The 25375-nt window shown below is 43.0% G+C and overlaps 1 protein-coding gene across 1 annotated transcript in view; it reads left to right on the top strand.

Annotated features, from left to right (window-relative positions):
- Positions 1–25375, top strand: part of LHPP (phospholysine phosphohistidine inorganic pyrophosphate phosphatase) — a 210223-nt gene that overhangs the window by 160465 nt on the left and 24383 nt on the right. The window contains exons 3-4 of the mRNA XM_085601586.1: positions 11628–11781; positions 15400–15463. Of these exons, the coding sequence (XP_085457712.1) occupies positions 11628–11781; positions 15400–15463 (218 nt within the window). The remainder of the gene's footprint in view (positions 1–11627; positions 11782–15399; positions 15464–25375) is intronic.

Below are 25375 nucleotides of genomic sequence, written 5' to 3'. Positions count from 1 at the left end.
TGCATTTAATTATATGTGGGGTTTTTTGCTTGTTGGTGAGAACTGTTAATTTAGTTATTCTCTGCCCGGTGCAAAATTGTAGTCCAATTTCTGTATTTGTGTAATGTCACGGTTTTTGGTTTGTCAAAATCTGATCACCCTATCACAGGGGCACTGGGCCAGCAACTAAACCCCAATACTGTGCTCTATTATATACATCGCTAGTAGAGCAGGCATTAAACTATGAAGATAATTGCCCTTCATCCATGTTATCTTCTGTCATGCCTACAGCATTCCTCTAAAGCTTCAAATAATTCCAATAGTTTTTTTTATGGGCGTCAGTGTATTTAACACTAAATGAAATAATTTTATATTATCAATTGTTACCATCCGATTTTTATTTGTACAACCCAATGAATTCCTGCCATATCACACAGTAAACAAGAATTTAATAAAGTGTGTACAAAAATATTAATGCAAAACAGCAATTTTAAAACAAAAGGGCAGTGTAAGAAATTGGGTTATTGGTTGAGAAGGGTGGAAGCCCCGATCAAGCAACAACAACAATCATAGCCAGAGTGAACCACAAATTCCACTAAATTAGCACATGCTTAAACTTCTGATTGCTTGGCAGAAAGCAGTTGGGCTTATCCTAGAGGCACTGTGTAAAGTATGTATGCAGCACACAAACAATAGCAAAGTTTAGTTGCTGTAGTGTGAAGAGCCATTCGGGCTTTGTGGACGGCCGTTGCTGGAGCTTTGCGTTGGTGGTCTCCTCAGGCTTTGCTGTAGCGCGAAATGTAGATTTCGTGTTGCCGGTCATTGCTGTCAGTCACTGTAGCTCAAAGAGACGGGTTCACCAAAGGTTCACATTGGTGGTTGCAATATACAGCAGAGTCTCAGTGAAAACAGACCTGTTCGGGGTCACAAAGAGCTCAAAACATCAGGATTTTTCTTGAAGAGGAGTTCACTCTGATGCCAACAAAGGCGCAGAACCTGGGGAGGCACCTCTTGGGGATCAGAGACTCACTTTAGCAAAGGGCAGTAGGGCTCAGACGGTCCAGTTGCAGATCCAGGCAGGTCCAGTTGCACCAGGTTAGCTGAACAGTTGCATAGGCCTCAGGAGCATGTTGTGTGCCTGTATCGTAGACAGGAGGTCAACCAGCTGACCCCTGGAGCCACTTAGGTAGCCTGGGAAGATGAAAGCAGGTTCAGTCTTCCTTCTCAGCAAGAAGAGTAGGCCTCAAGCGGCATGACAGAATCTCTGGGGGGGGGGGGTCAAGACAGTCCTCAAGCAGTAGGGTAGTCCTGGGGGAACAAGGGGGGGCATCAAGCAGCATGGAAGTCCTCTGAGTAAACAAGGCAGTCCTTCTTCTATAATGTCCACAGGTCCAGGAGTGTACTGAATAGTGGCACTGGTGGTTCAATACTTATACTTGGTACCAGCCTTTGAAGAGGGGTGGGGGGGCTTCTCTATACTGTCACCACATCTGATTGTGGAAAGTTCTACCCTTCCCCTGTCAATGCTCCAAGAAGTCCGGGGTGACAAAAGACTAGTGTCAGGTTCCTTTGTGTGTGCAGGAGGCAAAGCTCTTTGAAAGATAAGTGGGGCTGGGTACAGCTCCACCCACAACCATCCTGGCAGGATGGTTCATCCAGTCCACACCTAATCCCCTTTTGTGTCACTGTCCAAGAGGAATACACAAAGTCCAACAGCAGAGCCATTCAGAGTAGTGTGATAGAGGACACTGGCAGAAGGCACAAGTGGTTAGGACAAGAAAACGCCAACTTTCTAAAAGTGGCATTTTCAGAAGTGTGACTTCAAATCCAACTTTTCCATTAAAGCGGACTTTCCATTTCAATGTATTTGAGTGTAAACAGCATATTTATATCTGCTCCCAATCCAAAGTTATCATTTATTAAATGTAATAAGGTAACCCAGTGTTAGTCAATGGAAAAGATAGACCTTACATGAAATATGACTTTAGGAGTTTTTCACTGCTAGGACATGTAACAATTAAGTACACATGCCCTACCTTTTAAATACAATGAACCCTGCCCCATTAGCCTTTAGGGCCTTCCTTAAGGGTGACTTATAAGTATTAAAAATAAACATTTAGTCCTGGCAAAAGGTTTATTTTGCTAGGTCGAAATGCTAGTTTAAAACTAAATTACAGACAGCAGTGGGAGGCCTGAGACGTGTTTTAAAATGCTACTTTAGTGTGTGGCATAATGAGCACTGCAGACTCACTAGTAGTCGTTAATTTACAGTCCCTGCATACATGTAGTACAATTTACTAGGCACTTACATGTCAGTTAAATATACCAATCAGATATATGCCAATGGTACCATGTTTTAGGTAGAGAGCACAAGATCTTATCACTGGTTAGCAGGGAAAACAATCATAATGCCAATAACAACGGGTTCAGCAACAGAAGGCAAAAAGCTGGGCAAAAAGGGCCAGGTACAACAGCTAGTCATAACCATACCAAAGGGAGCACAAAATGTGATAAAGGAGTCTAAGTAAACTGCACAAAAAACTTCTGAGAAATCCAAGCATCCAACCAAAGCCATCACTAAATGGAAAAGCATTCAAATATGCCCATAATCTACGAATAAGGACAACCCTGTACAATAATGACTCAATTCCTGGAGGAATTGAATTTAACATGTAAATGTAAGTCACAAAATCACATTAACTGGCAAATAAAAGAAACAGAATAAAACATAAATATGCTTAATAAGTGGTTCCAATCAAAATATCTTTGAAAGTCATTAAGACTCTAAAATGTTTTGATTAGATTGTCGAAAGTAACCTTTATAACTGACACAAAAGCCAATACATATATCCCAAAGACTTTAGTCAAGGGCATGAACTTGGAAACTCTTTTCTGACAGCTACTTTCTCCTTTGCAGACTCGTAGTGATTTTTAATAGTAGAGTAAAACATTTGTATTAAGTCTCACTTCTTTAAATATTTGAGAAATGTGCTCAGCCGGCCCACCGTTAGAATATTGTGATAAACTGCATTTTCATTCATAGATAATCATTGAGGAGCTATTTGCTTAATTAGTAAAACGTAGACATATTTAAGTGCAGAAAACACCGAAATTATTAAACTTCCTCTCCTTCCTGTGGCAACTCCAACATCCAGAGGTTATATATACTGTTTGTTACTGTTCTAAAAAAACACAATTTTAAGTCACGCAATATATCAGTATTAATGTAGGCAACATTATTTATTTATTTATATGATTAAATAGGTAACATGTACACACAATGTTCTCACCTCATTCTGGATGATACAAATGTTGCCTTAATAGGTCTTTTTAACAGTATCAAATGTTCCAGTGCTGGAATTTCAGATTTCTCAGGTTTGGATTTTATTGGAGATGAAGGTATTTCTTTCTGTCTTATTTTTGCATCCTGATGAACAATATTAAATTGCAGTGTATAGCAAATACCAGAAATTCAATGTGTGCAATCCAAGCTTTTTAATTTTCAACCTAAATCCCAGGCCTCTACAGATAGTTCTATTGTTGGGCGTTGCTCACTCACCTTTCCGGTGCAAAGAAGGGATAATCTAGGGGATGTTCTTTTGAGAACTGTCCCTATTTCTTTCCCCAGTTATTCCTCATCTAGGGCTGTGGTGCTGTGTTTTACAGTCTTGTCTGGGCCACATTTTAGGTCTGCCGTTAGCCAAGACCATTTGATTTTTCTAAAATTGTATAAAACCCTTATTTGAAAGGGCTGTAAGCCAGCTCTCTTCATCAATTAGTCCATTGTTGTGCCATTCACTTTTTTCTTCAGCCCACTCCAGCATCTAGTGTGGGGCAGTGGATCAGCCACTGACTAACTTCACTGTGAGGGACTGCATTTTGCTCTTTCACAAGAAACACATCCACATGCAAGATAGTTCCCTTCAGTGGCAGTGTTTTTTTTAAACATATTATTATTACTTTAGTGTTGCATTTGTGTTAAAATCCTGTTGTAAAAGCAGGACACTTTTGACATGAGCACAGGGCACACATTCCAGATTATCAGTTCCTGTCTCCTGCTAATGCTGTTTTAAATTCATTTTGGAGTGGCCTTGTGGTATCAGGCTCCAATTTCAGAGCATCCCAAATTCTGTCATTTTGCAACTGTTCTTTATAAACGTATCCTCTGTTTACTATGCACACAATGACTGCATTCCTGTATGTCATGCTGATATGTATTTTAATTGACGGAATATAGGTATATTTTATACCAATTTAGCCTGTATGTCCTGCTTGTATGGCTTTCTAGTTTGCTTTAAGTTCTCTTGTAAGTCATGCCTATGTACGTTTAACTGTGTTAGTACTAATTGAAGCTTTGCTGTTTATTCAATTTTTTTGATCTATCTATTTATCTATCTATTTAGTTTGCAACCCTATCTGTCTGTCTACCTGTCTGTCTGCCTAGATATCTGTCTATCTACCTACGTCTCAGTCTGCCTGTCACCTATCTGTCTATCTGCCAGCTTGTATGTCTGTCAAGCTATCTGTCTGTCTACCTCTCTCTGTCTTTCAACCAGTCTATCTGTCTGTCTGTCTGCCTATCTCCTAGCAGCACTGTCTGTTTTTATTCATCTGGGCAACCATATCTATCCATATCTCTCTTTGCAACTCTATCCATCCATCCATTAATCTTTTCAACCTTCTCTGCATATGCAATCCTCTCTATCTAGCTATGCAACAATCCCTATCTAGTTAACAGTCGATTTGTCTATCTGTGTCTATCTATCTGTAGGCCTGTCAGTGTAGCTAGCTATACAGCACTATCTCTCTGTACAAACCTCTCTGTCTTTGCACACCTTTCTATTTATCCATCTTTTCAACCCTCTGTATCTATTTGTAATAAAGATTTATAGAAAAATCACAATAAGCATTAACAAAGGTGTGAGGCTAGTAACCAAAGCCAGATCGATTGGCTTTTGTCCGATGTTAGGCAAGACCTTTAGATTTCACTACAATTATATTTTTTAGCATACTTAGTTGTAGGGGGGTTTCAGCTAGAGTTTATCCATTAGTTTGTAGTTGTCATTCCCATTTTTCTTCCACTCTCTCCAGCATGCTTCATAGGGCCATGGGTCAGCCCCCTTCAGCCATTGGCTTACTTCACGTAAGTTACAGCATGCTGCTTTTTCACAAGGAGTACATCCACACACAAAGTAGTTCTCTTTGGTGCCAGGTACTACTATAGTAATGCGTGCTTTTTGTAGACCAAAATCATATTTTTGCCTTTAGCCAATGTTTATTCCCCAACAATAACATTTTACAAATACCATGACAGAACAAAACAAGAATTGCCAAAGCCAGCCCCAGACCTTTTGGCTTTGCCAGTGCTTGTTTGTAGTGTGCTTAGATCTTGATGTTGAATTATGTTTATTGATCACATCCAGCAAGCCATGGCTTTAAAAATGCATCTAATTAGATGCCAACAGGTGTATGAAGTGACCCATCAAGATGGGCACATAATTAAAAAGGTTACATTGGAAGAGGATTCCAACTTGCTAATGAAGAGTGGAAGGAAAATTAAACATCTGGGAAAATCTTAGGCTGTCTCTAGAGGCAAAGTAATGCTATGGGAGCTTGTTGGGTGCGGGGCTGGGTTATAGATGGTTGGCTCTGTTAGTTCTGAGGTTTTTGACTTGGGTTCCTGTCTAGGGTTAGGGTATATAGTGTATCATCATTGAGACTAAGAAAGGTACCCCTGCATTTATTTGTTTAAAACTGCTTAAGAAATTGGCTTTTTCATTGTTTTGTGAGTACAAAGGCTGTTTCACATTGATAAATTAAACAAAATACCTTGCAGGCAGAGCCGTAGAGAAATGCCTTTTTGTAGCAGCTCAAGCTCAGATTTCCCACCCTTCGAAATTTGTATGGTAGGAAAATAGATTAGAGGATTGATTACAAAAGGGAGGACATGACAGAGAAGGACAGGAGAGCAGATTGAAGCAAAGAGCAACTGCTGGTAATATGGTAATATATTAAACCAGGGTCCATTCATATTTGTATTTTGCAGGGAGATGTTTCTTTTTAGCACAGCCAGCACAGCAGCTTATAGCATGGGCTGTGCCTCATCCTGTAGAGCAAGTTATAATAATGTCTGTCACATTCCAAAACTAACAAATTGCTTGCACGACATCCAGTCTATTCATTCTTTAAAAGTACACCCTTTCAGATGCTGTGACGTCAACGAAATGTGGTTGTGACTTCTCAGAAGTATTTTCTTTCAACAAGAGCCAAGGCTGCTGACTGTCTTTCACAACACTAATGAAATTAAAATCTTGTTTGCTGATATATTCTCATATAATGTTGTGATAATATCTACACATATATCCCCTAATGTATGTAGTATTAACTACAGGGCTCCTGGTTGTACCATGAACATTTCTTATGAGTGTAACCTCGGTTTCAAACCTGGCAAGTGGAAGCAGGAGTTTGTGAGAATAATAGGAGGCAGTAAGTAATGTGTATATGAATGATCTCTTCCTCGCAAAGCTGTTCAGCGCTTCCTTAGGGGAAGATCCTGCGACCTCCACATAAGATACGTTTTCGCTGAAAGTATCGTATATCTGTCACATGAGTAGGCGTCATTGACTTGTTTTGAGAGAAAACCTATATATACTAGTTTGATTTTCTATGAATTTTAGCTGTTTGCTCCTACTGACCTTTTTCCGGTGATACCTCTGGCCAATTCAAGTGACAGTTGTCCTTGACATTTTGCTGTGTTGTTTGCTATTTTGCATTAAACGTTAGTTGAACTTCATGCTTCTCGACCTGTTGTGTTTTATTTTTAGCAAGAGAAAATAACATCCCAAATCCACAGACATTTACCACCTGCCAAGTGCAGGTGGTAAATTTACAGGGTGCTTTTATTCTTAGCCCAGGAGGGTCGAGGAGATATGGAAACACAGCAGCTCAGGGTTTCTGTTTTTTACTTCTGCTAGGGGCGGGGCGTTTTTCTTATTTTCCCTTGCTGGGGTAAGAGGGCAGGAGGGGGACAATAACTGCTCACATCCCATACAGCTCCTCATCAAGGTCCAGGTCTGGTGTGTAATGGCCTGCAATAATTGGGAAGAACACTCTGAGGATCCAGAAATTCCAGCCCCATATACACTGGAAAACATGTATTTGCCCAAAGCAGGGTCCCACAGGTGAATTTTGTCTCTGACATATTCTCCTAACTATAACGTTACTTTAACCTTTGTTTTTTTCCCCTCACACTACAAGATTAGTCGTGTAGAGAGGTAAGGTAATATGCTGATCCAGCATTGCAAGAGGTGAATATGTTGCAGATGTTACCCATTTCGTGGAAGGTAACTTCAAGGTTAAATGCTTTACCTCAGATCATCGCTCCTACAAGACAATGGGGGACAACAGTCCTCTTTTCTATACATGTGTAAATTCCTCTGAAGTGCCAGAATCTTGGCAAGGTTCTCGCCTCCCTCTTTGTTCTAAAGAAGAATTTTAACCAAATCGGCTTATTGTGTTGCTAGTTAGTGAAGAGAAATCATTTGCCCGTATCCTACCCGGGGAGCTGGTGGAACGAGTCATAAGAGTCCAGCTTTTACCATATCCTCATTAATTATTTTTCCACAGTTGTTCCACCAGCGACAACATTTTGGCAGTCTCAACTGGGTAGATCATCCCTTGAGCAGTACAAAGGCCATCCCGTGTGCATATTTTCCACACTATGGAGCAGCCTTATTCAATGTAGATGGGGTTTATTATGGAAAAGAATGACTGTGGCATTCCCTAAGGCTTGCTTCACTTCATTCACCCATTGCACACCTATACTTGGGTCTGCGTTGTGTTGGCTGGAAATCATGCCTCTTGAATGGGATTTATACCAACTAAGGGCCTGATTTAGATCTTGGCGGACAGGTTACTCCATCACAACAGTGACGGATATCCCGTCCACCAAAATATAAATCCCATAGGATATAACGGCATTTATATTTTGGCAGACGGGTTATTCGTCAGTTCTGAAGGAGTAGGCCGTCTGCTGAGATGTAAATCAGGCCCTGTTCTTAAAGTAAGGGCACATATTTGCTTTTTTAACTTATATACAACTGACCATGGCTTAGGGTTATACAATACGTTAATTTTTCCCTGAGAACGTGGAGCGACACACCTGTTATTTCTGCAGTATGCCGACAACACTATTATGTTGAACCGGACAAGTATAGACCCGCAGTGGGCTCTACAGACACTTGAAGAGTACAGATCAGTAAACAAGATAGTGGTTAACAGTTTGAAAACTAAGATATTTGTGTTTCATTGCCAGCGTGCCAAGGAAAATTCATGTTGGTTTAACCAAGTCAAATTGGAAAAGATGGTCTTGCCCAACTATTGTGGACTTTAATGCAAAACACTGGAGCCAAAGACTGCATCTTACCTCTGTTGAGAGTAAGGCCCCCGCACAAATAAACTCGACATTTAATTAGTGAGTCCACCTTCCAGTTCCACTCAAAATAGTTCTCCAATTGGGTGGGAAGGCCCCAGTTCAGATCATATAAATGTCTTTTTTTCTCAATTCAAACTACATTTAAGCTCCAATCCATTGAGTTTCTCTTCTTGGCCAGCAGACCTAGCTACTGAAAGACCTGTTATAGGATTAGAAATGGTGACTTTGAATGCTTTGAAAAGCTGTTATGGGACGAGAGATACACCCGAATGACTGGAACCAAAAATCCCTGGCACTGCTTGTTGATTCTTCTTTTCTTCTTCTAGGTCTTTCAGGTGTCTGGCATGCTCTCATGTCATAGCTACAGCTCAAGATTGAGATAAAATTGTAATTGGAAATGATGTGCTTCAGTGCCAACATTGGTGATGTAGCTACCAGAAAACTTTCTGATTGTTTATTGTAAACACATATTTAGGGCAATCACAGAGGTATCTGGTGATTGATCGCTATACTTAATGAACAAACCTCAGTATTGAATGTTCACTCATATCAACAAAAAATGTTCTTATTAAAAAAAAATTAACAAATGCTATTGATGTTTTTTTATGCATAGTAATTGTATTATTTTGCGTGGTTGACTGACTGTCTCACTGATACTAATATATATTTTTTAGCATCTGTAAACCACGGTACAGTCAACTCACTGTGTGGATTTATGGTGTGTGTTGCTGTTGTTTTGCACTTAACTCCCAATAAAATAAACCCAATGCGTTTTGCACCAGCAAATCTTCAGTAAACTCTCAAAAACACTCTACCTTCCTGTTTGTACTTTGTGTGTTAGACTATGTAAACAATGAAGTGTGCTCAATGGGGAAACCGGGGGAAAAGTGGGATTTTACAAAACGTAAACACTGACAAAAGTAAACTCTAATCTGGTCTAAATTGATACATTGTAGGATTCTGTCTGAACCCCATCTTTGCCTAATGCCTGGCTACGTAAAGTAAGCCCTTGGGAAACCCGAGTGTTCACAAAGACTACCGAGGACACACATACCCTTTCCCACACGGAAACATTGGTTGCATGGCCCAATGGCGTCAGTACTATAGGACTTTATACATGCAACAATGGTGTTTGTCACCAGATCTCAGCCCCTGAAGGTGATATTGGGACATCTGCTTTTATGCTGTTTATTAACTCAACTAGCCTGCTTTCCTACCTAACATAACAGGCCTAACATAACAGGCCTGTTATTTTTCGAAGATGTGCCTGTGACTTAACATTGATTTCTCGGAGTGTGATTGCTTTTGGAGTATATCTAGGTTTGTTCAAAGCCACCTACCACCTCCTGGTACAAGACTTGACCTCTCAACTCACTGGCCTTGGATACTCACTTACATACAGGAAGTAACCTGGTTATCCCGCTGGCACTCAGTGGTGGTACCTGAGGCGCTGGGACAGCAGTGATGAACAACAATGACCAACCGGTATTAGGAAACACGGACTGCCTTGAGCCGCTACTTTTTTGTTCCTTCCACAGGGAAAGAGTGCTTTGGGTCTCTGTATATTTGATTACCTTTCTTTTCACTGCTACGGTTTTACATTTTTTTCTCCATTGACCCGCTCTACCATTGAGTCACTGTTTATAGGTTTTTCTCTTTGGTCTGGGATGGAACGAACAGGTATTTCATCTGCAATTGCTGATCTTGTACCAGCTTCAGTTGACTCTATTTTAGGTGTACCAGTTGGTGTTTTTCATGTTTTAAAGGTTGTTTTCAATATTTCTTCCCTGAGTTCAATTAATTTTTTGGATCATCATTTGTAGTGGGTGTTCTTAGTTTTATATGTTATCATTTGCTATCCCTGTATTTGACTGGACCTGCTTTCAGCTTCCTTCAGTGGACTGAAATCACTTCAGGCTGAGGCATCCCCTCCTCCACAGTATTTCCGTGGGTCAAGTTTTAACTGATTTGGGATCTTGCTACGCTTTCTCCTTGTAATTGCTGCTGGAGAATGGTGAACCCAACTTTTCTTAGACTCTTGATGCTTTCCTTTATAGAGTATCTCTCCTACATTCTAATGTTAGAGTTGGTTTCACAACTCACATTTTTCTTGAATCGAGGAGAACATGTTGGGCGAGAGGGCTGATATTGTGACTAATGTCTTTCAGCCTAATTCTAGCATGCAACCCCAGTGAGCTCCCTAGGGTTGGCAACTTTAATTTAAAGTTCTTTATCCAAGACAGAGAGATCCAGGGTACTAGGCTGTGTCACAATTAAGCAAGATTTATTCTTCCTTTGGCCATGAATTTGGCCCCTATGAGTCACAGCAGAACAGAATGGAATTTTCATCTAAATAGCTGCACTGCCATAACTCACAATCCAAGAATCCACTTACAGTATACAACAGAGCCCACCCATTTGCAAACTCTACGCGGTGCTTAAGGAGTTACTCAAGGTGGACATGTAAAGCAAAGGGAAAACTCCGCAATCCTTGAGTAAATGGGACTTCGGTAACTGTTGGTTGAGAATATGTATAACAGTTGCACTTAGGATACATTTTCTGTATGTTGGTGAATAAAACATGGGACTAGGTAAAGTGGGTGAAACTCTGAGGAAGTGAACAGAGCATTTGGAGTAGTGGGTGGAGTATACATGCAAGAGCAGTCAGAGGTCTGGAGGGAGTTCAAGGAAGAGTTCCTGGGAGAAAGAAGTGTGTAATGTAGGCGTAGTGCCCGGAGGAATGAGCAGAGTACCTTCAGAAGTGCAGTGAGAGTAAATAGGAGTCGGTGAGGTACTACGAGGACAGGCCATAGCTCCAGGAAAGTATGCAGGATTGGAAGAGTGGAGTACCTGTAAGAGTAGGTGGAGTGCCTGAAGGACTGAGCAGGGTATCTGGAGAAGTGTGGGTAGAATATTTGGAGGAGTGGGCGAAATACTACGATGACTGGGCATAGTAGCTGTAAAGCCTGCACATGTGGAGTAAAGGCAGGAGTAAGCAGAGTATGTGAAAAAGTGTTGGGGCAGGGTACCTGAAGGAGCAAGGGAAGTACAAGGAGAGTTGAAGATGATGTATGAAAGAGTATGCAGGCTGGAAGAGAGTGGGGTAAGTAGGAGGGTGGGTGCATTAAATGGAGGCATGTGATTGGGGTCGAAGTACTTGCAGTAGTCTGTGTCGTTGGCACAATTAACACGCTTTGTATTCCTTTCTTTGCAGATCTCATTCCAGAGTTTGATCGAATTGATAAGACGAACCCAAACTGCGTGGTAATTGGGGATGCTGCAGAGAATTTCACCTACAGTAACATGAACAAAGCTTTCCAGGTTCTGGTGGGATTGCAAAAGCCACTCCTGATCTCCTTGGGACGAGGGTGAGTGTGCACATCCTGCAGGTAATAGCGCGTGTTCACGTCCTGCGGGAAAAGGTAAGAGCATTCATCCAGAGTCCAATGGTGAGTGTTCATATCCACTTGCGACAGTGAGTGTTTGCTCCCCAGTCAGTCATTAGAGTTTACTCCCCACAAGTGGTAATACGTAGTCTATATAATCTGGCAATTGTGGGCAAGTGAACTGCACATCTGCAATGAGCGATTTCAATACTAGTTGGAAAGCTTATGTTATCCATAGATGCCAGCCAGGAAATATATAGACGGAGTACTCATTAAACATTTATCATTAAGGGTTGTACACCACAATACGTTGCAAGAGAAGAATCCCTTTATAGTGAAAATACCAGACTCATTTTAGTGTGTACATAAAACTCTTTATAATGACATATCTGTTTAGTTTGTCCAGTTAATATTTCTCTTTGAATTTGATAGCATAAAGTATCTTAACATCAGTCCTTATTCTCGGTCGTGTATATAGCATTTTTGTTTACAATCATACTGTGTTGTTTCATCCAATCAGTTCTGCTATTTGCATTCATTAATGCACAGTATTTATCACATCAGTCTCTGTTTGTCAGTCAACATGCACTTTGTTCTTCAGACTTCTTCAAGGCTGCAGTTGTACACATTGATACTGTAATAAATAAAGTGGGTTATTAATTGACGTGGATGTGAGCCCACCACAAGGAATAAGGCCACAGACTTGTCAGGGTTCAGTAATTTAAACATGGGCTCAATGCCCTTATAGATATGGTCCAGAGCAGACCGGCTTGACTTAGGGAAATATGTAAAGTCTTTAGCAGTAACAAAAGATTTAAAAAGTCAAATAACATCACAATACAAATTGCAACACCAGTTTCTAAACATAGAGACAAATGTAATGGGCACAATGACACCAAGCGGTTCATCACTTTCCAAGATTTTACTTTGTGACTTAGTCTCGGAAATGAAAATCGAAATCCTCCAGTGAGGCAAGGTTGCAGAATGTATCCGATGAAGTTCTCTCGAAGCCAGATAGCCATAAGATGAGGTCCCAGTTAAGCTGTCGGTTTGGCGGGAAAAGCTCAGAGTGGGAAAAATTCCAGTTTTGCAACCGCCAAAATCCTCACGCTGGACGGATACTCCTTGCACCTTCACCTGGTCAAGATTTCTGCATTCGGACATGCATCTTTTTTATGGAGCTGAAAATCCTCCAGTAAGGCAAGCCTGAAGCTGTATCAACGAAACCTACTCGCAATAGTACACATTTGGAGCAAGAAAAGTTTCCCCATTGCTTCAAAGGCCTTGGAAGTTCAAACATTTTCTAAGCCCCAACTTTTCAGACTTTGTGGGGTAACTCCTCTTTATCACTTCTAAAGCTCCTAGGACTCTGTGACATCACTTAGGGCCAGGACTCACTCCAGCTGATACCACCAGTAGGATTCAGTTCAGTTGCTACTGGTCAGCTGGACTGTCCAGGACTAAAGGGCTCCTGTAGCTTGTTGTGTCCCTATAGCCATATAAGAAGTCACCCAACTGACCCTTGGAGTCCACTTCTCAGTCCTGGGCACAAGTGAAGCACATCCAGCCTTTTAGGTGTCCACACAGGTCACAGAGTGTAGGCCCAGTCCTCTTATGTTCTTTCACAGATTCAGATATGTTCTGATAAACTGTGGGTAAGGGGCCACTTTTGTCAGACTCATTACTGAGTCGGTGGGAGTGACTTGTGGACACTCCCTAATCAATGAGAAAAAAAGTTCCTATGTGCCGACCTTAGCACTTTCGCAGCCTTACATCAAACAGTACACTACTGTAAGACAAATCCAAGATGGCAGCATCTTTCTGCCATTGGAGCAGCTGCTGTGCCAGCCAGGAATGTGTTTAGGTAAGTGAGTAGTCCCTGCCTCCTCAACTACTCCCAACTTGTTCTGGGACCAGCTCCCCCTCCCACTAGGCTGGTGCCAAGCTGGCTACAGAGACCATCGGTGAACAAAAGGCTTCTCTTCACCCAGGTCGCCTTTTACACATAACTACGAATGGAGAGGCATCCCCCTGGTCCCTTTCAAGTAAATTAAGTTCCTGAACCCGCTCCAGCTGTCCTACTTTAGCTGAAATGAGTCTCATATCTCAAACCCATATCTTCCTGACCATAGGCCTTAGCCATTGTTTCTGGTTTGGGGGTAGTTTTTACACCTCATTAGGGAAAGCATTGAAAGGAGTCTGCTTCTGGCAGACTAATGGTAATTAGCCCACTGGAGGTTCAGGCAGATAGTCTAACTTTTTAAAGTCACTGTTTCTAAATATTTATTAAAAATCTGACTTCACCACTGAATTGGATTTGTAATAAATATTACACATAGTGTGTGAATCATGCTGGTACCAGGTCCTGAACCAAAGGTACATGAAGTAGGTACATGCCAACACTAAACTCTTGCATGCACCATTTTGAAAATACTAGGTACCCTAACTTGTGTGCTACTAGGCCGAACTAGGGTGTCTTATTTGCTGTCAAAAAGGGTTATTTTGACAGGTTTGTCTGAAGGTTCAAAAGCTGCATGAGGCAGGCAGCACAGGTAGGCTTGAATACATGCTTTCCTTCTCAACCTAGTGGATAGCACAACATGTGCTTCAGTCAACAGTTGACATGTAACTTTTTCACTTTTTTAGGAGTTAGACAATTTGACCATGTTTAAGGGGTCAGGCAGATTCACTGGGGACTGGACAGCAATGTCCCAGTGTGTAGAGGTTACATTAATAGCAGCATCTGCCCATACAAAATGGGGATGAACATGTAAAAAGAGACACTGAAAGACAAAATGGGGCACCTGTATACCACGGAAACATGAGCCTCTGCCATCAAAACAGGATTTCTAAACTGATATGTCCAATGACAACAAGTTCATATTTAGCATGATTTTAACTATGTGCATATAGATAATAGGTATCCATATAAAACTAGCCAAGGATGGTACCGGCATGGAACAGGTGATTTCGCTCCTTTTATCTAAACTTTTGCCCACTGCAAAACTGTGTAAAAAGGCACTGTTGTGAAATAAATGAATGAGGAAAATTTCAAAAGCACCTGAACCGGTAGATATTTTTTTAGTTTCTAGATTTAGAGGCTCTCTTAATTGCGATATACAGATGGCACCCCTTTATCGTATTCGTTTGTTAGAAAGTGATTAAAAGGGTATGTATCACTGGTATGCAGTTTCAGCCCAGAAGAAGCCTGGAAGATATTTGCGCTGCCTGTTAAGATTAGTCTAAACAAGCAAGTAGAGAAATTATATCTCAAGCTCACACGCTATATAATCAATTTAAATGTCAATTCTGCCTTCATAGATAAAACAGAAGAAAATAAAAGTTCCAGGAACTGGAACGTTTTGCAATTTACATATTTCGCCCTCACATTGATTGCGTGATTGAGGTCCATTCTTGGTATCGGATGAATGGAGGCCTCTGCGGTGCATGGACTGGACATTATTAAGCAATGAAAAAGCTCTTTTAGGATCTTTCGGCGGGGACCTTGTGATATATGGTATTTCCTCTGAGCATAATCTCATCTGTACACTTCATTTAGAACCTCAAGGTCTGGTACTGACATGCATTTTCTGTTCTCAGACGCTATTATAAAGAAACCGACGGATTGAAGCTCGATGTTGGAGTGTATATGAAAGCACTTGAAGTATGTATTTGTATACATTGCCACTGGAGGTTTGTTACTTTGTGTGTCAGAGTTCATGTAAGACCCTAGATGATTGTATGCATCGGTTTGCAGAAGAGGACATGTTGTACATGAAAACTGGGTTTGTCATTGTTAATGTATTTTCAATACCACAGTATGTACATGAGTATGAGAGATGTGTTACACAGTATGTTGGATAACGTAGTAGTTGACATCACATTTAATAATTGCTTAATTTCTTCATTCTTCTACTCAAGTGTAACAGATAGTCCCGGCCACCAGCCAGCCTTTCCTCTTTTGTAATGCTGCTTTTAAGGGGCTTTGCTCATTAAAATAGTCACATAACTTGAGTAGCATCTTACTGATACTTTGGAACCATTTTTAACAGGAAGCGATCTTGGAGTCCCATTTACTACAGCAAGGTGACTTTCCCGTGCCTTATAAGAATCAATCTAAGTGTCATAGTCAACACAGAAGCTTCTTTTCAAGGTGTCACTACATACACTACCAAGGCCATCCAGGCTTTAATGTATGGTCTCCAATTTGGTTCAAGGTCAGCCATTGTTAAGTAGATGGTATTGAGGGGTCGATTCTGAAGCTCCTAATTTTGTGAAAGAGTGGTTAACTAAAAGCAGGAGATTCTGCAAGAACGAAGCATTTATTCCAGCTGAAAGGACAACATAAGCTAGCTTCGGCTACCGCATGTCTAGAAGTTCATCCCTAAGCATGGTCAGATATACCCTCATCAAGGAGTGGAAATGTGGAGACCAGTAATGGTGGTAGCACATGAGCTAAAAAAGATGGCGTCGGCTACGTTTCTTCAGTATGGCCTAGGTGTTCACAGTGTAGCTACAACATTCAGCTACTACAGGGAAGATACTGGTAGAGCTCAGCCTCACTTCAGCAGGGCTTCTCATTTATACGCAGTACCAAATGGGTGTTTTATCACTCATCCATCATTTACTAAACAATACAATTATGCATTGGCTTCATGTAGACCTAAAAATGCTAAGCAGTGGTCTGCACTCAGTATTATTCTTTTTTGTACCTCAAGGTTAGCTTTTCTTGGACATCCATACATGTTTCAGCGTACAAAAATATATTTCACTTGCCAGTCTGTACAAGAAACACCTTGATCTGCCTTGAATTTGACCTCAACCAACAAAAACTAGAAGAACTGGCCGCCATGACAAAATACGTTTACTTAATAACTACAGCGCCTGATAATTCCATGAAGGCCCTCATAAAACCCATCTTTTTACAACCAAGCAACCTTTGGTCTGCCAGTCTCACCTCAGCCAAAGATCTACTCCAATTAGCGAAGATCCCAGTGTATTTAACTACGCTACCATTAACACAACAATAAAAAGGCAAGTACGCTTATGCTCTCGCAATTTGGACATGGAATCCTATGCAGCCAGAGTCTTTCATGAAACTTTGTCTCTCTTAAATTTTGCTCACTCACAAGCCCCACCTTTCGCAGACCATGGGAGACGAGCATTACATCGGATTTTAGCAGCAAGACTACATCCACTCCCCTTAAGAACTATTTCCATCTTGGAAAACCCGGTCGGGCATTACAGAGTGTCGTCTTTGCAATTCTAAAAGAGTGTCTTTGGCTCACATCTTATTATGCTGTGCAGCCTTGCGGCAAGTCCGCAGAATTTACTTCTTCAATTGGGCACTCGCACAGCAAAGGAGGCCGTTCATCAACGCTATACCTTGGACATCGCGAAGAACATGGCCAACTTTGGCAAATTTGTACACCATACTCACACACTTTTGAAGGACATGTCTGCACAGGCTCCAAAACACCGGGGTCTCCCTCCCTGGGATCAGTCTACCCCTGAACAGTTGATTCATCATGGGATCCTTCGTGTTTTAATCCTGTTCCGACGTTCCTCTTTTTAAAACATTATGACTATACAGCCTGTGCACACATAACTTAAAATTTTGATTTTAATAATGATTTGCTCCCTTTTTTTTGCTACAAGTTTTAATGTTGCATACTGTAATGGTTTTAAGTAATCACACAAATAAATCCATTCATTCATTCACATGCAGCTGACTGCAAGTGCGCGGTGCAGCTGCCTGAACCACAGTGCTGCTTCCTTTGTATACCCCCAGAGCCGCCCAATCTGAAGGACCGCTTAGGTCCAGTTATTGATCCAGCCAAACATGTGCAGTCGGTGGCGTTGAGCGCAGCAGTCTCCAAGACCCCACTGGCTGGCTCTTTGTTAAAGCAAAAGCCGAGGTGTCCGGCTGCAAGGAGCGCATCTCAGGCTCCATGACCCCATGGGCCGCTCCTCAGCCAATCAATACCTGCGAAGAGGCAGTGGCGGCATCGCCACGTGGTGGCCAGAGGCGCCTCTTCACAGCTCTCAACAGTAGGAAATGGCGGCGGTTCTCTGGAGCGGGACTCGTGTTTCAGAGCTCTGATCAGCCAACGTCCTAAACCAGGTGGGTGAGACACATGGGGTTGCCATAATCCCTTTTATCCAGTCAACACACGAAAATAGAAGGCAACTTGTTGATTGTGCCCGCGCTACCATTGCGCCGCATTTGAAACCGGGGTAGCCAGTCTCACTCCCAGGATGCATGGAGCACAAACCGAGCAAAGTGCTCAGCACACGCTTCTCTTAAAGAGGCAAACTGCTTCCTTGTGGACGTGGAGCAGGGCTCACCACATGCTAGTTTTTGCATGTAAAGTAAGGAGTAGTGGATTCCATCTCCTTAACGAGCCAGTGGCTGCTGGACTCCCAAAAGGTAGTCCCACTTTGTCAGGACTGACAGGTAATCCTTTTCTAGCCTTGAGATTTAGCAGAACAGGGAGGGGGGATGCAAGCCAACAAGCCCTGGGACACTTGATGCAAGGCACAAAAGGAGGTAGCGGGCAGCAGGCCGGGAGTCAGTTTAACAACAATGGCGGCTTCTCCCGGCAGCACTGCAGCCCTCTGGCAATGTGCAGATTGTAGAGTCAGCAACGTCTGGTTTCAAGTCCCACACAGTGTCTGGTTAGACCAGAGTCAGGGAGCAGTCCAGTTAAGTCATTTAAATAGCACAGCAGTTAGCAGGGCAACAAACAGAAAAGCAGTCCAGCTGAATCATTTCAGCAGCGCAGCAATCCTTCTGACAGAGGTTCAGTTCCAGATCCAAAAGTGTTTAAAAAAACATAGGGTCAGAGCCCCATGTTCTTATACTCCAAAATGTCTTCAAAGGATCCCTTTCAAGTGCACATCAATCCCCTTTCAATCCAGCCCTGGCTTAGGATGTAAGTAGGGGTGCAATCAACCCTTTGTGTGAGGGCAGGACTCAGCTTATACAAATGTAAAGTGTGAACGACCTCTCCCAGCCCAAGAAGACCATCAGTATGCAGTGAATGCAGATGAAACCCATTTCACACCCAGCCCTTCCTGTGTTGTGGCTGTCTGGAAGGTATGCACTAAGTGTAGCTGTCACCCAGCCCTAGACATGGATTGTAGTCAGGCTGCAAAGCACAAAGAGTCATAAGTACAAAGAAATGCCCACTTTCTAAAAGTGGCATTTCTAATATAGTAATGTACAATTTAACTACACCAGTAAGTAGGATTTATCTCTGCCATTCTAAGCATACCAAACATGGCAGTGTCACTCCTCTTAGAACAGCAATTGCCACTTAAGTATATATAAGGGAATTCCCAATGCTAGCCGCTAGCCTATGACAGGAGTAGGCCTCACAGCAGTGAGAAACAAAATAGGCTGTTTGTCACTACCAGTACATGCCACACATTAAGGCATGTGTCCTACCTTTTACTTACCCAGCACCTTGCCTGTAGGGCAACCTAGGGCCTCTTTTAAGGGTGACCCTATGTGTAATAAAAGGGAAGTTTAAGACTTGGCAACTAGTTTTAAATTAAGTGGACCTGCATAGGGGAATATTTGTTATGAACCCCTCTGTCCTCTGCTCTTTTAATCCTCTTTTAAACACTTGATTCACAGCACTCTGTCCTCACTCACCATTTACTTCTTTTTGGTATCCCTTTACCTTAAAACACCTCAGCTCCTCCCCACACAACTACACCAGGTGGGGAGTTGTAGCCCGCATTGGGGACCGACTGGCCCCGATGTGCGGAGGGAGCCCAATGATGAAGCATGTCACCTTCGGGTGAGTGAGGGCTCATGTCCGTTAAGGACCTTGCATCTCCACTCACACAACATCCCAATCCCCAGTTTGGTAGAACATATCTTGAGTGAGTTTCAGATTAAGTTAGGGAGGGGTATGTTCCCAGTTGCTCTCCCTTGGATCCTAATTGTGGTAAAAAAAAACCTTGTTTTAAATGCCAAGTTAAGGTGGCAGTGAACTGCACACACAGTCCCTGCGGTGACAGGCCTGTTCAGATTTGCAAGGCTACTTCTGTGGGTGCCACAAACAGTGCTGCAGGACCCACTGGTAGCGTTTAATTTACAGGCCCTCTGTATATTGTATACCATTTAAGGAGATGCTTCTAAGTGAATCAAATATGCCAAACAGATGGAAACCAATCTTATCTTGTTTAGAGGAGAGAGCACATGCACTTTAGCACTGATTAGCAGTAGTAAAGTGCCCAGAGTCTGAAAGCCAACAAACAGAAAAATTGGCGGAGGAAGGCAATAAGTTTGGTATAACCCTGCAGAAAGGGCCAACGATGCAATTGTTTCTATGCAGGAGAATGGGACAAGTGTCTGTCTTTGATAGCCTGGGGCATAGTCTAGGCCCCTGCGGCTTTTGGGGGTGGGACCTTTCAGACCCCCTAACCCTTTAAGAGGGCTCCATTCAGCCCAAGACCAATGGATATTTGTGAGTTATGGGTAACTCTATTGTGCCGGGGTCCAATCATTTTGTGTTACATCACTGTGATACTATGCATGTTTGGAATGGTGACGTACTCCATTCAAGTGTCTGTTGGCGACAAATGACATTTTAATTTTGTGCAAGAAGGTACATTTCCTACACAGTCCCCATTTCTTGAATATCTGACTACAATGTGCAGATGACTCTGAAATCATGTGACAGTGCCTAATTGAAACAAACCACCAACATGTGATTCCCTGACTGATTTGTTCATTAGACTGGATGTTTATTGTAACGCTTTCCCCTTGCAATTTATGAACTTTATCGTGGGATTTAAATGCAGTTTGATAATTCAGTACAAGTAAGTTCTTTTTGTTATTCTTAGTCTTTGAATGTTTAATTTGTTTGGCTGTTGTTTATATCTTCAGCAGTTTGTATGTCACCTACGTTTTTGGGAATTTCACAGGGTGTCGGATGCAAGGGGGAAAGGTAGAAGGAGCATGCCCATAAAGGAAGCGAGGAGGCGTTTTAACACTCAAGTTGGGGTTCGTTTATTCACAGAAATAAAAATAAAGAAAGAGTCCCAAGGGAGTCAAGTTCCAGGAGCAGTTCCTCTTCACCGGTACCAGGAATGTCGGGAGGTAGGAGCTTCCTAATTCTCCTCCGCTGTCATCCAGGACATGGCAGGAAATAAAAGAAAAGAAAAATAGGCCACAGATCATTGGACGTTGGTCAATCTTGAAAACACAGGGAAGGGGAGCGTGAGGGATCACCAACGGCAAAACAGAAAGGTGGAGACCAGAGAAGAAGTGCTGTGCGGTGACCACCCACAAACTACCCGTACCCTCCCCGTGACTGTGTGAGCCCCCGGATGCGGTAGCGTACCTGCTCCAGCCACCCTCCTCCTGGAGCATGGTGGGGCGAATCGCGGTGCCGTCCTCCTCCGGGTAACTCTCCACAAGCAGGAACCTTGGTCGTAGCTGCCTTTGCAACGTCTCCAGTGTCTTCTTCTAGTGTCTTCTCCTCCGCGGCTACTTCCTTTCGCTCCTCGGCGTGCGCGCCAGGATGACCGGGCACTTCCTTCTTCTCCCCACAGCTGCTCGCTAATCGGTGTTCCGGAGTAGACGTCACGCACGCAGGTTCTTCCCCGAGTCCAGGGGGAATTAAAGGGCCTGCCGTGCTCTTGAACCTGTAGCAGCAGGACATCCGAGTCAATGAGAGCCTGAGTCAGTCATCCCGGGAGCCCCCCGACACAGGGGTACTACCTAAAATCCCATAATATAAAAAAAACATTAAGCATGTTGGTGCGAGTTATTGTTGACTTCATTTGGCCAGTCTGTAGTCGTTGCACACATTCTGGGCCTTAGATGCTGTAGATGATGCAAAACCGTCCTCTAGTTGGATTAATGTTTTAGCTGTGGCTCTTACTAGCTCAGAGTAGAGCGGTTTGCACTTTGATGGGGCCTTTGACTATGAAGCGGCACAGGAAATGGGTGCGCACATCTGGCAGAAGGGGAAATGGGAAAAGCCTTTTACGGTAACTTCACACCAGCCAGATGCAGATGATGGTTAAGGCTGAGGAGTTACCTTGATAAGCATTGCACTCTCGAATCGTGGCACGTGATCAGGTTTGCTACTTTAGACATTTTTCAATGTTCACAAGAAGTTTCCGTTATCAACGTAAGGAGAATATTTCATGTACGATCTTTCCACACAGGGTGTGATCGGAGGTTTTCATCTACACACCAATATTTTGCTCCGGGTCCTGACTGCGGAATGTGTAGTGCTTCCAGGGGATGTAACGCCACAGCATTGAAACTAAACAGGGAGAAGTACTTCGCTGTGTTTGTGACACTGTTGAGTTGGTGTTCAGCACCGAAAATCTTCGAGGAGGCAGTGATGGGAATATTCGGTGGTTGAGAGGAAAAATATCCAGAGATCAGAAATTGCACAGGAGTAACCGCTATAATCCAGTAAAACACACCAAAGGGCTTTTAATGAAACTTTATTTTCTGCTTTCTGGAACTGAAATCTTCTGTCTCTCTCTAAAAAGACCTTGCTGTTCATATAGGAGGAAGATGCCAGCCCTGTAAAAACAAGGGAAATGCCAAGACCACGTCTACTTCGGAGACCCTGCTATACATTGAATATATAATGTCCGTGCACCTACTACTTAAGTTTTTGAGCAATAGAGAACAGCTGGGGAAGCTGTTTATTGCAAAACTACTGTCTGTCTTGAGAAGGCCACCCTTCATGGCTCATTTCACCGAGGCGTGATGCTAATACCAAACTTTGGCAGGAGGTTCAGGGATGACAAGAAAGCAGAAATTATAAACAGGAGCGTTCTCAATAGTCTCATAAGAACAGAAGATTTAGGATGAGCCATTCCTGATGGCGTCTCAGCAGCACGGAAAAGTGAATCAACCCTGGAAGGTAATCTAGACAAACATGGACTTGAGACATCCACGGGACACCCATGGTATAATCATGCAGTACACTCAAAGGAGGTGGGCGGTTTGGAATCCTGTGGTAAAAACAAGACCAGAGGAGGAAACGAAATCGCTGTAGAGAAGGTTCTAAAATAATTCCCATCTGCAGAAGAGACTGCGATTGGATAACTGGTCTGACCATTCAAGTTTGCAAATGCTGCTATTTCATGACATCCTCTGCTTTTACAGATCAGTCTGTCCCTCTCTGATGCTCTTAGAGGGCACAGTTGCCTTAAAGTTATGAGCCTGGCTGGAGGTGGTCATGGAATGATTTGGAAGAAACCACTGTAGTTTCTCCAGCCCTCCTCCTCTGCTAATGGCACTGTGACATGATACAACCACCACCATTATCCTCTTGAAGTCCGACAATCCGCATGAACTCTGGAATCTGGTGTTTGTGGAGTATACACTGAACCTTGTGTCCTGAAGAAGCCTCTATTTGGAACACCAAGACCTGGCAATAGATCCCACTCTAGGACTCATTACCGCCTTCCTTTCTGGTGTTGCTATGTGTCAGGCTGCTGGTGTAATAGCGATAATTAACGTTTTTGTCCTGCTCAGCAGAGTGAATCCATTACTTGCATGTCAGGGGTGATCTACATCACACAAGCCATTCCAGGAAGGTCACAGTTGAACCATTCCTGATGTATTTGAGGCAGACAACAGTGCCTCACTCTACCCCATACCATGTTGCTAACATGAGTTTCCTTTCTGGGACTTTTATTTTTATTTTTCGGATTATATATGTTTGATTGAAAACACTAGGATACACCAACAGTCCTTCATTTCTCAGGACAACCCATCAGAGCCCTCTCTTCCCAATCCAAGGCCTGCGTAAATCAAGAAGAGTACAGTCTATATGAGATAAATGTAATTATGCTCTGTGTAAGAATTATGCTGTTAGGAATATTATGTTTGATGGCATGTGTGGCTGTAGATACACATGCTTGCTTACTCCTGTCATCTAGTGTTGGGTTCGGAGCTGTGCAAGTTGTTTTTCTTCGAAGAAGTTTTTCGAGTCACGAGGTAGAGTGACTCCTCTTCTTGGTGATACTGCGCATGGGCATCAAACTCCTTTGTTAGATTGTTTCTCTTTGCCGTCGGGTTCGGACATGTGTGCCTCTCCTCCATGTTCAACTCTGTTCTGTATGAGTCTTCGGTCCTATCCTGACTTCAACGGTATAGTTTGTCTCGATAGCACTTACCCAATTCTGTACCGCTTTAAAACTCCATCGGTTCAGGCACTGACTGATCGCCCTTTGCAGAAGTTGTGTTCCTGATGGAACAAACACCTTTTCGATTTTGCCTGCAGTGTCACTCCAAATATCCGCACACTGATCAGAACCCGTTGTGCAACCTCTGCCTCTCACCCGACCACTGCAAGGCCGACTGTGACGCCTGGAAGTCTTTCCGTTCCAAAAAGACTCTCCCTTACCGATGGGCTCATTGGTTGGAGATGTATTGTCAGAGTGAAGATGACAGTTGTGACATTTTTGGAAGAGAGAACACCCAGGAGGAGCCTCCTGAGGAAGAGGAAGAAGGGTCTTTCTCCCTAGAAGAATTCTCCGGCTCTTATGTGGAGGAGGAATTGAAGTACACCCTGGCAGCGTGTGAGTACTATTGCCCCAGACCCTGCTCCACAACCCAAACAGACCTTAAAACAATCGCCCTTCCCAATACTAGAGGTCGCAGGACTGCCACTGCTGGATAAAAAAAAAACCTTCAGATGCCCCGCCCCTGGGCCCGGCACTGAAAGTTTCCACCAAGGCTAAGCCCTCGGTGTCCACCTCTTGGGATCAAGTGCATGCTTCGGTCCCCACCCAATCTTTGGGACCGACTCAGCAACCGACCCCATCTACCTTAGTGCCGATCAATAAACATTCATCCGTTTTGAAACCCTCGGTTCCAATCTCTCGGAGACCAGAACCTCAAAGCCTTCCTCGGTTTCCATGTCTCCTGTCGAGCCTATCCTTGAAACAATGGACATTCAACAACGGAAGATACAAATTCAAGAAGGCACTGAGCAAATAATGGCCTCTCCTCCACCAAAGAGGTAATTAACCTTTGAGGATGCATTGGACACCTGTTCTTTCCAAAAAGAGAACAAAGGACAAAACTACCTGTCCTACCACCTCCTCCTCCACCTCCTCCATCATGCCCTCCTCCTTCCACTACATCTCCACATCACAACCCTCTCGATGGTACAACTAGGTCACCAAGCTCAAACACTGGGGGATTGGGAGAGCCATTAGAGGATCTTGACCCATGGGATACATATGATACAGATCCCCTGATGCCAAATGATCCGGATCTTTATCCAGCCTGCCCCTCCTCTCCCGAATATGTTAGTTCTTTTCAACAGGTCATTGCCAGAGCAGCTACTTATCATGGGGTTATGCGACACAAGCAGTCTTTGGAACAAGACTTCCTCTTCGATACCCTCTCATCCACCCACAAAGATATAGATTTTGCCCATGCTTCCTGCCATGTTACGACACGCTGTCGACCTCTTCAAAGAGCCAGTCCATGCCAGAGTTATTACCCCACTTGTAGATAAAAAAATACAAACGGCTTCGTCAGACCCCATCTTCATACGGAGTCCGGTACCACCAG

This window comes from Triturus cristatus, chromosome 1_2 (genome assembly GCF_964204655.1).
Source record: "Triturus cristatus chromosome 1_2, aTriCri1.1, whole genome shotgun sequence".
NCBI lineage: Eukaryota > Metazoa > Chordata > Amphibia > Caudata > Salamandridae > Triturus > Triturus cristatus.
This window is presented reverse-complemented; position numbering and strand designations above follow the sequence as displayed.